This window comes from Drosophila teissieri, chromosome 2R, assembly GCF_016746235.2.
Source record: "Drosophila teissieri strain GT53w chromosome 2R, Prin_Dtei_1.1, whole genome shotgun sequence".
NCBI lineage: Eukaryota > Metazoa > Arthropoda > Insecta > Diptera > Drosophilidae > Drosophila > Drosophila teissieri.
Genome location: NC_053030.1, coordinates 7,445,153 through 7,460,164, shown reverse-complemented (window position 1 = coordinate 7,460,164; position 15,012 = coordinate 7,445,153). Strand labels below are relative to the sequence as shown.

At 38.9% G+C, this 15,012-nt stretch overlaps 1 protein-coding gene across 1 annotated transcript; it reads left to right on the top strand.

Moving 5' to 3' along the window:
* The first annotated feature begins 13,294 nt into the window (after nt 1-13,294).
* On the top strand, nt 13,295-14,481 carry LOC122614775 (glycine-rich cell wall structural protein 1.0). Its single transcript, XM_043789427.1, has 4 exons — nt 13,295-13,358; nt 13,421-13,573; nt 13,691-14,110; nt 14,168-14,481. Exons 1-4 carry the CDS (start codon nt 13,295-13,297, stop codon nt 14,479-14,481), a joined length of 951 nt encoding a protein of 316 aa, XP_043645362.1.
* The last annotated feature ends 531 nt before the right edge of the window (nt 14,482-15,012 follow it).

Below are 15,012 nucleotides of genomic sequence, written 5' to 3'. Positions count from 1 at the left end.
CGATTAGTCGAGCGGGGCGAGAACTTAAGTCTGTGTGTGTACTTTGGTTTTTGTCGTGTGGTAGTCCACGCCCACTTCCCCCACCCCAACATCGCCCCCCTATCCCCTCTCATCAACTCCACTTCCACATTTGCGCCGCAAAATGTTGCCACTGTTCGCCGTTGCAGCACGTTGCATTGATTTATTGCGGCTGAATTAGAAGTCAGCAGATAACGAGCCACGAGCGGCCCGCCGGAGGAAGAGGAAGAGGAGCGGCGGTCCAGAGCGGACGCTGGTGGTGTGGGGTCCAAGGGGAGGCAGGGGCGCCGTATCAGCGGCCGGAGCAGCCGAGGCCCTGCCATTGTTCTAAATACAAAATAGGCGGCACTTTTGGAACCGGCCACCGTGGGATGGACAGGGAAAAGTTCAAAGAATTAGAATAAAGTGCAGTCTAATAAAAAAAAGTACAAAACTAGTAAGGAAATTATAAGACTAAAATAAATCCAAATTAATATTCGCCACTCGTCTATTAGAAAGTTTTTAAATTAAATAAATTACACGGGTATGAAAAGGAATGAAAATTGTCCTTTGCTTGTTAGCTTATACCGTGTTTGTTCGTTTCCCATTTCATGATATTATTTCATTAAATGGACAAACAGAAATACAGGAATCCTTTATAAATTATAAATAGTAAACAGTTTATACCCATCAGCTAAGACAGATTACATTTTCCGAATTCAAAATATTCCAGTATAAGTTATATAGTAAAGTTGAAATTGGTTTTAATAAAATAAAGACTAAGATCGAATCAAAGTTTCAAATCGAGTGAATAAGTAATATTATAAGATAGTGAGCTGAACTAAAACCAAAAGAAAAACCATTTGGTCCTATAATTTTTACCCAGCCCACACCATTTCACGCCCATTGTTCTTGACCCGGGACTAGACTCACTGGCATCGTTGGCCCGAAGCAACTTAATACGCACGCGTAATCGTATATTTATTTAAATTTATTGCCGCCAGCTAGAAATTTAGCTACCGTAGAGCTCCAACTCTCTCGGTGCTTCTGGAAAATGTGGGAAATGGTGGAGTTGAGGGAGATCGTTGGCCACTAAAGTGAATTTCTTTTGTGCGCTCTCGACGCGTCTACGTGCAGCATAAGAAATATTCAATTAATCACACTTTATGGTTTAGTTCAACATTTGTTGCAATTTTTCTTGCTTTGCTTCTGACGCTTTATTACAATTGTTATTTGCCCCTGGCTGCTTGACCCCTTGTGCTTCTTGTTCTGGCCATGTTTCCAACTTGTAAGCAATTAAATTGGTGCGTACGAGTATGTGAGGACCAAAGGATGGGATTGTGAGCATGACTTTCAGCTTTGCTTAATTAATTGCACTCAGTGCTGAAGCAAAGCTTCAGCTCCTACGGAGTATCCTCTGCTCGGAGTATTCCTGTCTCATCCTCATGTCCACTTTGGTATTTATTCTGCTCGGTTTTAAGACATTAAGCATTTGCGAGAAATACGATTAGAGCTACTTGGCCAAAAGCGAGGGCTTGCAGTGAGTGGGCTGCGTGTGGATTCTGTGTAATTCTGATTGGCAATAAAGTTGGCAACATTTTTTTGCCACTTCCTAATTGCAAAATAGATTTAAAACGTAAAATAAGTTTTATATATTATTTTTGATTGCATATAAATTTGCACAAATATAAAAGTTTCTAATCCTCTCATATTGTTTTCCTTTTCCACAAGTTGTAAAACACTTATTTTCCCCCTTTCTTCGGCTGTCATAAATTAGGTATACTTAATAGGCCCCAAACGAACAATCAAATATCAAAAAGTTTCCATTTGCTCAACGTCTGATTATGTAGCCAAGTAGCAGGGAAAGTAGCAGGGTGAATGAGTGCCTCATCATTTCCGATTCGAGGGCTTGTAAAACTGTCGCGTGAATCACGCTAACGTGCTAATTTCCCTCTTTTTCGCCAGCTGCCCAAGTCCATTTTCCGAGCCCCCGGATGAATTGCACAATTTTCGTGCGGTTTGCTATATGTTTCTATATTTTTTTGCGGGTGCTGCCAGACCGCGCCTAATTAGGCCCCGCTAATGGCAGCAGTCGCGCAGTCTCAGCTGCAAGTCACGAAACGCCTATTTAGGCCCAATAACCTCCCGCCTCCTGCCTAACTCAGTCCCCCCTCCTTCACTTCCCCACTCAGTCTGAGTTGGCAGATTTTTGCCGCCCCATAATGTTGGATTTGCTTGAAATTCGATCAAAAATAAATTAGACATGAAAAGAAAAGGAGAAATGAAATTTGGTGGCAAAGGTGCAGACAGCATTTTTTCAATTTACGGGGAAGATAAGGGATAACTAGTTATAAACAGATCAACAGAGCATGATGATATAAGCATTTAATAATTTTTAAAGAGATTAAAATGATGATATATGCATTTAATGATTTGTAAAGAGATTACCTTGGCTTAATAACCTAAAGATTTAACTGGAGTTAATGACTTACTCTTACGGATATATTTTTAGATACTTTCCAATTTTATCAAAGATGCAATTTCGCACGTTTGCTTACACAGCTTTAACTTTCAGCGCACTTTCCAAACCTCCTATATATTTATACCCGTTACTCGTAGAGTAAAAGGGTATACTAGATTCGTTGAAAAGTATGTAACAGGCAGAAGGAAGCGTTTCCGACCATATAAAGTATATATATTCATGATCAGGATCAATAGCCGAGTCGATCTGGCCATGTCCGTCTGTCCGTCCGTCTGTCCGTCCGTCTGTCCGTCTGTCCGTCCGTCTGTCCGTCTGTCCGTCCGTCTGTCCGTCTGTCCGTATGAACGTCGAGATCTCAGGAACTACAAAAGCTAGAAAGTTGAGATTAAGCATACTGACTCCTGAGACATAGACGCAGCGCAAGTTTGTCGATTCATGTTGCCACGCCCACTCTAACGCCCACAAACCGCCCAAAACTGCCACGCCCACACTATTGAAAAATGTTTTGATATTTTTTCATTTTTGTATTAGTCTTATAAATTTCTATCGATTTGCCAAAAAACCTTTTTGCCACGCCCACTCTAACGCCCACAAACCGCCCAAAACTGCCACGCCCACACTATTGAAAAAGGTTTTGATATTTTTTCATTTTTGTATTAGTCTTTTAAATTTCTATCGATTTGCCAAAAAACTTTTTGCCACGCCCACTCTAGCGCCCACAAACCGCCAAAAACTGTCAGTGCTGAAGACTCCTTCGCACTTTCACTAGCTGAGTAACGGGTATCAGATAGTCGGGGAACTCGACTATAGCGTTTTCTCTTGTTTTTTTTTATTAATTTATGCTTATAATGCACTTTTAATGTGCGGCAAATGGGAAAATATTCAGGCGCTTATCAACACTGATAATGATTAATTTTTGGTTGCATTTGCGGCTCGCTTTTCCCAGCCTTATCCCCTTTGGTTGTTGTAGATTTGTCAATTGTAATTGCAATTAAAGCCAACAAAAAAGCGGCATAAAAATAAATGACAAATGAAAGTGGTTATTTTCCCTGTGACTCGCTGTTGTTGCTGGGATATGGAAATATAATTTTGTAATTGTAATTGCCATGCATATTTAAAATGGAGGTCAGCGTTGCGAAATTGATTCGGGGAGATTAATGATTGAAATACAGAGAAAGGAAGACTCTGTGAATGGGAAATATTATGCTTGTTTTATCGAGTTTACTGGACAATGAATGTTGAAATCGCTTTATGAAATATGCATTCTGATTAATATTGATGGGCGTTAGCCAAAGTTCAAGGGATAAAGCCAAAGATTTTTGGCTTTATTATTATCTGGATTATTAAAAAACCCAAATAAATGCTACAGTAAGAATTTAAAAGCGCTTTGAATTAGTTTGCATGGGACCACTGATTAATAAATCAAAGAGAAGAACATTTACAGAAGATGAAATGTACTATTTGTGCATAATTGTCTTTAATGCAAATATTTTGTTAATGCTGAAATCAGGATAGCATTGAACTGCCACATTTTTCTTTATCCCCCAACATTTTTCATTGTTGATTGACATTAAACCAATTTTGTGCGCATATTGATATGTTTATTGACAAACTGTGGAAACTGATGGATATATATATATATGTAAAGGAATTTTTTCGTTAAGCATTTTACAATTGAAGTGGGCGTTTGGATGCTTTAGGGGATTTCATGGTATGATGAGCAAAATGTTTCGAAATTAATTTATATTTATAAAAATGTTCAATGTTCCCAACGCAAATTAGTTCTTTAACTTAACACTAATAAAAATTCAAATGCTATGTAAAAGAATAATTTAAAAAATAAACCAATATTATTATATAAAAAACAAAATAAGCCATTATTATTATATATAAAACGAATCATCACTTTAAAATCACTTTTTTTATTTTTAGGTTATATTAAATTATAAATCCTATAAACTTCCGGAAACTGCATTTAAGCGGATTAAAGGGTGTGAAGTGGTTCAGCATTCCTGAAACCACGTCCCTTGTTTATTTGTGGCTCCAACCTGGTTTCGATTGTGACGGAGGCAAGGCAGTCGGAATAAATCAAATTACCGGGGGGAATGTCAGCATGGGATCGGACTTTTAATTGCGCAACAAACATTTACAATGGTTGCCTGTCTTAACTTAACCAAGGCCGAAACTGGGAGGTGAAATTTCAGTCTGCAAAGAGATACGAAAAAGCCAAATGGCCAGACGCCGCATAAATTGCCATGAAGTGCAAAAGTTAAGGCTCATTAATCATAAATGTTAAGGCCTTCCGTTCGCTCCTGAAGCTGCGTGGGTGTTTTTCTGGTGGGTTGAGTGGGTGCTACAACGCAGAAACCGGCAGCAAAAAAAAACAGAAGGAACTGTAAATGGTTTGGTATTACTATGCGATCCTCCTTTCCCTCAGTAGTCTGAATCCTCCTTTTCCCTCATCATATTCCAGACTTTTCTGTTGTAAGAGGCTCATCGTTTTTAAGGATTAACATGTAAGTGGCCGAAAAAGTTTGCACAATGAATGAAAATAAATAAAGTAATTGAGGGTTACATAGATATACATACATACATATATGCTAACAGATGTATCTATAAATAAGAGAAATGTGTGTTAGAAGGTGAATTATTAAGGGAGCTTTTGGGAGCATTTTATAAATTTAGCTCTCGTTTGGTGATGCATCACACAATTTGACAGGAGCTAAAACGCTCAACACATTAATACAGCTTAGGAATTGAACTAGGATGTACTCCTACTAAGACAGTACATTTTTAAGTATTCGTATTATGTATTAAATACATGGTAAAAAATACTGTTTTGAAATATTTTCCAATTTTCTACCACTGGACAATTCCGTCAGCATTAAATACACTTCAGACCGCTTATTAAGCCAGTAATTTCAAACGCATTTCCCTTTGCACTTCAATTTTGTAGTAAATGAATTGCAGATTAAAGGAATGTCAACATTCTTCGGGCTTGTATTTCATATCGCGGGACGGGGGGAAGGGAGTGCCACGGACGGGATGGGCATGTTCAAATTGAGTAACTTCATCAACTTTCCCTTTCCATCAAAGGCAACTCAGGACGAGCTCGCACAGCGGGAACTCTAACCACTCGAAAGGACCCACTCACCCGCACACATCCACACTTTTTACATGGCTTATTTAGCATAATTACAGTCCATTACCTGGTCACGCTGTCCCACTCTGCAGTTTCCTGCCCCCCGCCTCGTCCTCGAGGGTTAGGCAAATTGCCGGCAGGCAGGGTTTCGGCCAGAGGTGCCATATGTTGTCAACTGGAAGTGGCATGCTGACCAAAATGGCCAGCCGACGCCACCAACCCCTCCACCCGCGCCCCTGGGCGCACTTTTTTACGTTGGGAAAATGTAAATTTAATGAGAGAGTCGCAGCATTGCAACGGAGAAATATTTAGCAAACATTATTTACATCAAAGTGCGGCAGCAGCTGCCACAAACAGCCGCTGGAGAGTGAGGAGGCAATGGGATGGTTGCAAGCGAAACGCAGAGATCCGAGTTCAATATAGAGGTGTGCTCGGAATTAATCACGAACAGAGGAATTATGAAATGTGTGTCATTAAATTTTTACTTATTTATTAATTTTGTTTTTCCGCGTCCAAACAGCCCTTCAATTGCGCACAATAACTCAATTGGCAGCCTGATATTTGCTCACAGACAACTGCGGTCAGTTGGTCAATCAAAGGGTCAAATTCTCACATCACTGGCCATTGTTCCAGTCAGAATGTTGAAACGGGTAACATTGGGAAGGCAAAAGCAAAGCAAAAGCAAGAGCTGGTCTAGCGTTTGACATTGGCTATGCTTTTTAGCCAGTTTAATTAAAATGCAAGTAGGCAATTTATATACACTTCGGGTGCCGCGCAGGACCAAAATAGAAGGGAAAACAAAGGGGGAAAAGCGGTAGGGAAGGAGCGGAAAACAGGGCAAACGAGGAAAAGGAGGAAAAGCAGGGGGACAACTGTGTGTGGCCATTAGGCCGGGTCTTTTTGATTTATGTTTTTACACGCTTAAATGAACTGTGGCTCCAGAGCTCTCTGCTCTCGGCTCTCGCCACTCGACCACTCCTCCCCATGGAAAATTTTTGCACATGAATGAGTTAAACTTTGCAAAGCGACTGAAAAACATAAAATAAAAATGGAAAGCTTGTTTAAAAGCAGAAAATATTTTTGCGCCAAAGATGGAAGCGATTAAAGATTCGTTTGCCATCCAATTTGCCCAATAATCCCATCGAATTGACCAGAAGAGAGTTTTAAAAAGGGTTACGGTGGTTTTTAAAATGAAATCGTATAACACATATTGCTTTAAAATTGCAGTTCAGACTATCGTGTTAACAGAATAAACTCGAAAAGCCCATACAACTTTCCAGAACGTAAATGGCGATAATTTAACACCGAATAATCTTTATTTTGAGTTCTACGACAGCCGCATCAGACTCTAGGAAACGTTTAATCCGAAGAGCATAAACATTTCATTTAAAACATTTCAACTTTTTTAAAATTTGAAGGCTACGGTTGTCTTCAGAAATAACGCAGACGTTACCCATTTTAAATGGCCAAGCCATCCAAACGAAGTGAAATAGACGATTATTTATTCGACATTTTTGTGTTTTGTTTTCCTTTTCTTTTCACCCTCAGCACGCAACTGCTGCCTGACCTCTGACCTCCACCCACACCCAAATCGAATAGAAATCGATCGATTCAGGGGAGAAACGCAGCGAAACGAGCCAAAATGCATTGTCAAACTATCGAATTCTTAAATTGCAACTGACAATCAAGTCACGTGCAGCACACTGAGCTAAGGCACGGAGAACACAAAAGAAGTGGTTGGTGGTGCATTTAGAAATGGGATTTTGGGGGATGTATTGACCTCCGAATATCTCACATGTGTAATAAAATTTAGGAAAAGTATCATTATTGTTAAATAAAGATATTTAAGATCATTAAAAAATTGTTAAGCACATTTAATGTACTCTTTTTCTTTAATGAAGAATTCTTTAATTAACTATTATTTTGAATGCTATTTTACGCAGGCCATTCTGTTTAGTTATAATACGGAATTATAAATTATAGCACAGAAATTAAGGGGGAAAAGTATGCGTGTGTTAGCTCTTTCGAGAAAGTAATGAAATTTGTATTTACCTCATCAAGTTTGTTGATTCCGGGGCATTCAAAATAGGTTCGCTTGACCAAAAAGCAAACAAACAAACACGACACGAAGCCAACAGAGCGCGAAACACTTCCAAGGGCAGCGAAGCCACTTTCATTTTGCGGCTGAGTAAAGTTTCCAATTTGCACTGAGATATTTAAACTCTAATTAAAATGCAGAAACGCCGGCCCAGGAAGCAGGGGAAGCCAGCAGGCTGCACTCATTCTTATTTAGATAAACAACTTTAACTCAATTTGCAGCAGCTGCCCCGAAAAAATATTTACACAGGTCTAATTGAATTTTCAATTAAGACACGCTGCAAATGCCTGGCGAAAACTTAGGAAAAGGACGGAAAAATCCCGAGAAAATGAAAACGAATCCCGAAGCTAGCCAAATGAGGCATACAACAAATATTAAGGATACGCCGTGTGCAACCGCAAAAGCGCCGAAAGAGAGAGAAAAAAGGAGCGAGGATGTAGAACTAGTAAAGGAAATCCATTAGCCAAAATGTGCAAATATGAAAGCGAGGATCTCCGGCTGCACAGGTACCTATTTGAGCCTAGGCGCAAATGAAACCAACGACATGCAAATAAACAAGTTCCCTACACATACTCCTGCCGAAAAAATATGTAGTATCCAAAAAATAGCCAAACAAAAAAGAATACGGGTGTAGAAAAATGAAAGCCCGACGAAGCAAAATGCGCCATCAACAGTCAGATTTGCATGTTGCTGTTGCAGGGGGTTTCGGTGGGGGAGGGGGTCCCAGTAGGGGACGGTGGTGAACAGGGTGAGAGGCTTGAAGTGGAGTGGTGTGGCGGTGGTTCAGTGGTGCTGCTTAACATTTCCTAGCTAAAGGGGGAAAGTTGCATAGCGCTGGTTAGCAGGAAAAGGAAAATGTCACATTTTGTACACTTATTTGGCGAGGAAAGGGAGAAACGAAGGAGACTAATAATATAATGTCCTTGATGACTATAACTATATGACTATAAAAATAGAATGCCGTTTGTGTATTGATATTTTTACATTTATAATATTGTATTTATATATTATTTTAATATTTATTTTTATAATATTAATATAATTTATTTATATTAAATAAGGGAATACAAATTATTTGGAAACAGGTGCTCTGTATATCCTTACCAGCTTAGCTATAAAGTAGCTGGATGTGCAGCATCCATTGAGCACACACACACGGGCTAGCCATAGAAGTTTACAAGTGCGAAATTGCATTTCATGAAAGTGTCCTTGGCTTTACTATGAGAACACACATTGGTTCTTTTTCTGCGTTCGTATTTTGTTTGTTGTTGTTTAACTTTTTGTTGGAGGTGATTCACTCTTTTTTCCTGTGTGCAGCCTTAGTCGCCGCCAACGCTTTTTAAATTCACTTATTCAAATTTCTTTTAGGCGACCACACACACAGAGACACACACACAGACAGAGATGCCCACAAGGACGGTCGCAGGAAGAGGCACATGCATTGTTTGGACGTGTCACGTGCATAACGAATTTGTTACCGAAATCTGTTTTTGATTTAGTGAACAGCTTGCACTTTTTCAGCGCTCCTTCCTTGCCAGCGCTTTTTGCGCTCTGCCATTTTTTGTGTTGATCTGAGAACTTGAAATAAATTGAATTTGTCAGAACTCAACCTGGAGGAGGCCCAAAAAGGTGGGCTATTATTGATGATTCGAGGACTGGAAGATAGCTTTTAGATTGGTTGTAAATACGTTGTTACAATATTTTATTATCTACATGTCTTAGCTAAAATATCTGAATGTATGTAAATAATGTAAATGTCTAAGCTTTGTAAAATATTTATTACTATAATATCAATGTAAAAAAATTATATTTATACAAAGGCTAGATAAATATATATTTTTAAGCAGAATCCCTAGTCACTTTAATTTGACGAAGTACAAGCAAAGTACGAGCAAATGCAAAAATCTTGGTAAGTATAAGAACTTGGGTAGACATGCAGATTTTATTCATGCCCATTACTTTTAATTTTTATTATTTTATTTTACTACTTTTCCTTTTTATTCCTATCTGTTTTCCAACAACTTTTTAGATTTCTCTTCTGCGTAAAATTTGTCTACCATATTTTGCGGAAAGAATTTATAAACAATCGAAATAAGTTTTAATTACCCACCTTTAAGTCTACAGATAAATAAATAATTTTAAGCTTTATATACACAATTCATTTTATTGCAGGGTAGTAATAATTCCTTTTAAGCCGTATATGTGAAGGAAAACCTTAAAAAAATCTCTCTTCTTAATGGCTTGTCCAAAACTGCTTAACTCGTAATCAAAAGCTTTTGGACGAAACTTTTTTCGCTTATATCAAATCAGCATTCTCGGTGGTCTGATTAATGTGCTTGTGTCCAGAAATCAATCAATTCGTCGAACAAAGTTCGCCCACTCGTTTGCTTAGATTTTTATTGCCTACTCCGACGATCTGCGCCTTTAATTTCTGGCTTCTTCTCCCATTTGGCGCAGAGTGGAGTGTAAATGCGGCACGAGTGGACCTAATTAACACGTCCATACATCAATCATCTGGCCAGCGAAGGAAGAAGAGTTCAGCGATGCGGATTATTGTGCGTAAATTACTCAGCTGGTCCGGCAATTTGTGCGCTGGGTGGCGGCGATGGGTGGAGAAGGGGGTGGACACGTGACCTTTGCCCCGGGCTTTAAGCTCGCTTTAAGTTTTTTGCCAACGTCATTGTCGTGGTCTGTCATGTTAAGTTTCCTTTTGGCTTGAAAACTTGTTCCCATGCTAAACTGTCAGTTTGCATTTTGTTGCACGCAGAATTGGATGGTTTCAGGGGCTGGGGGTGGGGGTTGGCGCTTTCAGAGGGGGCGTCTAAATGGTAGGGGCGTGGCAGCGTGATGGGGTCAGCCCGAAGCTGCTGCTGCGTCGCTTATAAATGACATGACATCAAAGCGTAACAAGCGGCACTAAATCTAAACGATGCACGCACACATATACAGCGCTGCAGAAGGATACACTTAAAACGAGAACCTATTAAATTTACATTTTGACTCAAATGTTATATTTATTAAAGAGGAAAAAGTTAGCGACTTTTTTGAAAAAAAATTGTGGAAATTGTTTGTAGAAAATTATGTTAGAATATGTATCATTATCAGTATCAGTAGCATCAGTACACCTTCCAAACATTCAATTAGTCTAGGACCACATTTTTTTTTTTTAATTTTATCAACTTAAAAATTTGGATTCGCGCACTGATATTTTCCAGTGCAGACTTTCACACGAGCACAGGCGCACACTCGCAGACGGACAGCTGTCGAGCTGTTAAGTCTCCGGCGGACAGAAAGGATGAGTCCGCCGGGCTTGTGGGCGAAAGGGGGTGTGGTCGAGCGACGATTTTGTGCGGCTGCTTTGGGTTTCGGCTTTAGTGGTTTGTTGTGTTTTTTTCAGTCTTAAATTGGCGCGAAAAATTAACGAAATTGAAATCAAATTTGTCTTTTTCCCCAGGGAGTTTAATATTTTTTGTCACATAAAACAAACAATAATACTTTTCAAATATCAAGTAATAAATTTATATTTAACACAGCTCACATCAAAAATCTGAATTTTAACTCTCATTCAGCCGCATAAACAAATAAGAAACAAAAACATCAGGTAAAAATTAAAAAAAATTAAACGCCATAAAATTAATAATAATATTTCTGCCAATAACCTTTTGCCAGCCAAACACAAATAATTCGTGCCTATATTTATTTTAGTCAACGCGCACAAATTTAATGGGAAGCACTCGAACCAAAAAATACCTTAAATTATGGCTTTTTCATATAAAGTGTCAGGTTCCTCTCTGTATCGTTTTCATCGGAGAGCTGCGCAAACAAACGTTGACCAGCATGACTGGAATTTTGGTTTGGAAAATTCTTTTGCAGCGAACAGAATGTTTGAAAACAAAAAGTGTAATAAAATGTGTTGGGAAAAAGGGAAAACAAAATTCTATGACCAGGTCCAGTCAGACAGCAATGGTTTGTGTTGAAGAGAAAATCAAATATTGTAGAATAATGAAAGTATTTTCGAATCTGTGCTAGTTTGTTTTTTGTATTCAATTGTTAGTTAAACTCTTTTCAGAAGGCTTTTTTCGACATTGTATTGCCTTTCAAAGGGTTACATTTATCTTTATACATCTGTACATGCAAGGTTTGCAAAACAAAAAGCATGCCTTTTTCGTAAAAAAGAGGTTACTTTACATTGCAATTTTTTTAGGAACAAATACATATATTTATACTTATTCAAATAAAATCCAATCTTGAAATGGAGTACTTCTTGAAGAAAATTATAAACAATGTGGACTGCAGTAATTTAGCTTCCGCATTCCTTCAAGTGAAAGTTTTAACGCGCAGTTCCGGTTCAAGTTGTGAATTATAACACCATTGTGGGACAGATATATAAGGATGATGTATGCATTCTTGGGGCTGCAAACTTTTTCAACTGGGCAAAAAGTTGAGGCCGTGTTGAAGCAAAGTAGTTTAGCCATGGGATTTTTGAAGTTCATGTAGCCAGGAAATGTTTACATATGCGCATAAAGATGCAGCTACATATTCCCACTTTTCTTTTTTCAACATTTCGTGGGCTAAACTTTTCCGACTTCCATGGAAGATACCCAAGTGTCGGAGGCCAGAATAAAACTTTGTTTCATTTGTTATGCTCGTAAATTGTGGACTTTGAGGCCAAGAAAATCTCATTTGCGCTAAGTAGGCAGTTGACATTGCAGAAAAGCATATCTAGTTGGATATGTAGAAAAACAAAAATAAAGCTGTAGTCAACTCGACGTTCAAATACCTGTTACTTATATAGTGGGAGTGCAAGAAAGCAGATTCTTAATTCCATGGTCATAACGAAAGAAATTGGCGAGAAAAATAATTAAGTACAAATAATCAAAACATTGTTCAATAGTGTGGACGTGGAAGTTTTGTACAGCTTTGTGCCTTTAAACTTGGCTATCATCTAAGTTATCTCAACTCAACTAAGCAACACGCCTTTACACTGAACTAACAACAGAATCTACTGCAGATGTTTCCGGCCATTTGAAGCATCTACCCTCAGTCCAGTATCTTTAGAAGCCACTGTTTCATAGGAAACCAGCATAAATATTCCGCAACCTACATTTTCTAGCTTCTATACATCCTGATATCTCGCCGACCGTACGGACAGATGGACAGACATGGTCAAGTCGACTTGGCTGGCTAGTGTTTCAGATACTGACTATTTTTCTAACGTTTAAAATGTAATAATTGATTAATTGCGTGGCAGTTTCCGAACTCAGAAATGTATTAATTGTATTTAATTTGTTTCTTAGCCTTGGTTAAGTTCATGGCTACATTTTAGTAAGCAATTTTAAAAGTTAAGCCAATAGGTATTCATATATTTCCATAAATATTCCGTGACTATCTCAAAACTTGTGTCAATTAATCAGTGGAATTAAATGAAAACGGCGTAATGTGTTCATTTGGTAAATTTACTTTGACAGAAACAATTAGTAAACCTTTTCATGCATGCTGGTCAAATGTATAAAAATGAGTGTACTTTTGAAACTGAGTTCAAAAAAACAGTTTAAGTGGAAAGACAACGTTGGAAATGGCGCAATATTTTAGTATATGGCTACTAATAGCTACAGTGGTTAGTGCTCACGGATTTACGAGTAAGTCTTTAAAACAAATAATTAGCGCATTGGATTATTATTTTTTGTAAATATATAAACAGAATACGGACGTGACTGCCGGGATATTTCATGTGCTCCTGGTCAGCAGTGCATTATATCCAGGGAGCCCTGTACAGGCTCAAATCAACTTGAAAACGCTCAATGCGGAAAGTATCCGACTTGTGTAAAGCAGGAGCACTACTCCTCTACTTCAGGTTCGTTTATTTTCTGCAACCAAATAATTCTACCGAATACAACGAGTATCTTTGTCATAGCAATGATCAAATAATTAATGTTATTTACAAGTAATTGTGTTCTACGTTTACTTTAAGGTGAATCCTTGAAGCGCGGGAAACGTCAGGCTAACCAGCAAGGATATGGAATGGGTGGCAGTGGAATGGGCCGGCCCAATGGAATGAATAACGGTGGAAACGGTGGAAATGGAAACGGAATGGGTGGACAGAATGGAAATGGAATGGGTGGTCAGTATGGAAACGGAATGGGCGGACAGAACGGAAATGGTATGGGTGGCAATGGAATGCGCGGGAACGGAATGGGACCTGGTGGAATGGGTGGTCGGGGCGGTAACGGTAATGGAATGGGACAAGGAGGAATGGGCGGTAACGGAATGGGACAAGGAGGAATGGGCGGTAACGGAATGGGACAAGGAGGAATGGGCGGTAACGGAATGGGACAAGGAGGAATGGGCGGTAACGGAATGGGTATGGGTGGTATGGGCGGAAATGGAATGGGTGGCAGAGGCGGAAATGGAAACGGTATGGGTGGGAATGGAATGGGGGGCAGGGGAGGAAATGGAAACGGTATGGGAGGGAATGGAATGGGTGGTAATGGAATGGGTCCAGGAGGAATGGGTGGTAATGGAATGGGTGGCCAGGGTGGCTATAACGGTCGTGGCGGACAAAACGGAATGGGTGGACCAAATGGAATGGGAGGTGGTCCAAACGGAATGGGTGGACCACCTGGTGGACCAAACGGAATGGGATCAGGCAATAACAATTGGGGAAATGGAAATAATGGCAATGGTAGCAACCGATATAGAGGCAATAACTCTAATCAGAACTACAGCACTACGTCTGCTACAACAACGGATGGCGGCTGGTAACCATAAACATGCAACGAGGAAAATTCCTATGATACACTTTTATTTACTTATGTTATATTCCTTCTATGTAATAAATTGAGTTATGCACTTATCGAAGTTTTAATTTTTTAATTTTATATGTTAATTGAATTGTCATTACACCATCACATAAAACATTTAAATTGGCATTTTTCAGATTCCGTCGTAATTAGCTTTAAAAACAAAACAAGTTTTGAGTGAATAATAGGCTTGCTTCTCTTCAACCTTAAACACTTTAAATATTCATTGATTCCAATTTGTAGATAATTTGTGCGAAAATATTAAAATATTCATGCGTGCTTGAAAGATAATTATGTATTAAACGTGAAAAAGGAGTGACGAAGCTGGGGTTAAATTTCCGCAGCTGCGGTAATTTAACCAAACAAGTCACGCCAATCCTATAGGAAGGGGGGCAGCTGCCTTTCTAATAGATTGCCTTATCCTTTAATTGATTACGAATAAAAACAAACAGAGAAAGACACAAAGTTGTACAGAAAAACAGGACCAAAGGGA

What these genes read in the sequence shown, in the direction of transcription:
- LOC122614775 (XM_043789427.1), top strand. Translation starts at nt 13,295, where the DNA reads ATGGCGCAATATTTTAGTATATGGCTACTAATAGCTACAGTGGTTAGT. An exon ending in GCACTACTCCTCTACTTCAG is followed by an intron (nt 13,574 to 13,690) that starts GTTCGTTTATTT and finishes GTTTACTTTAAG; the next exon opens with GTGAATCCTTGAAGCGCGGG. An exon ending in TATGGGCGGAAATGGAATGG is followed by an intron (nt 14,111 to 14,167) that starts GTGGCAGAGGCG and finishes GGGGCAGGGGAG; the next exon opens with GAAATGGAAACGGTATGGGA.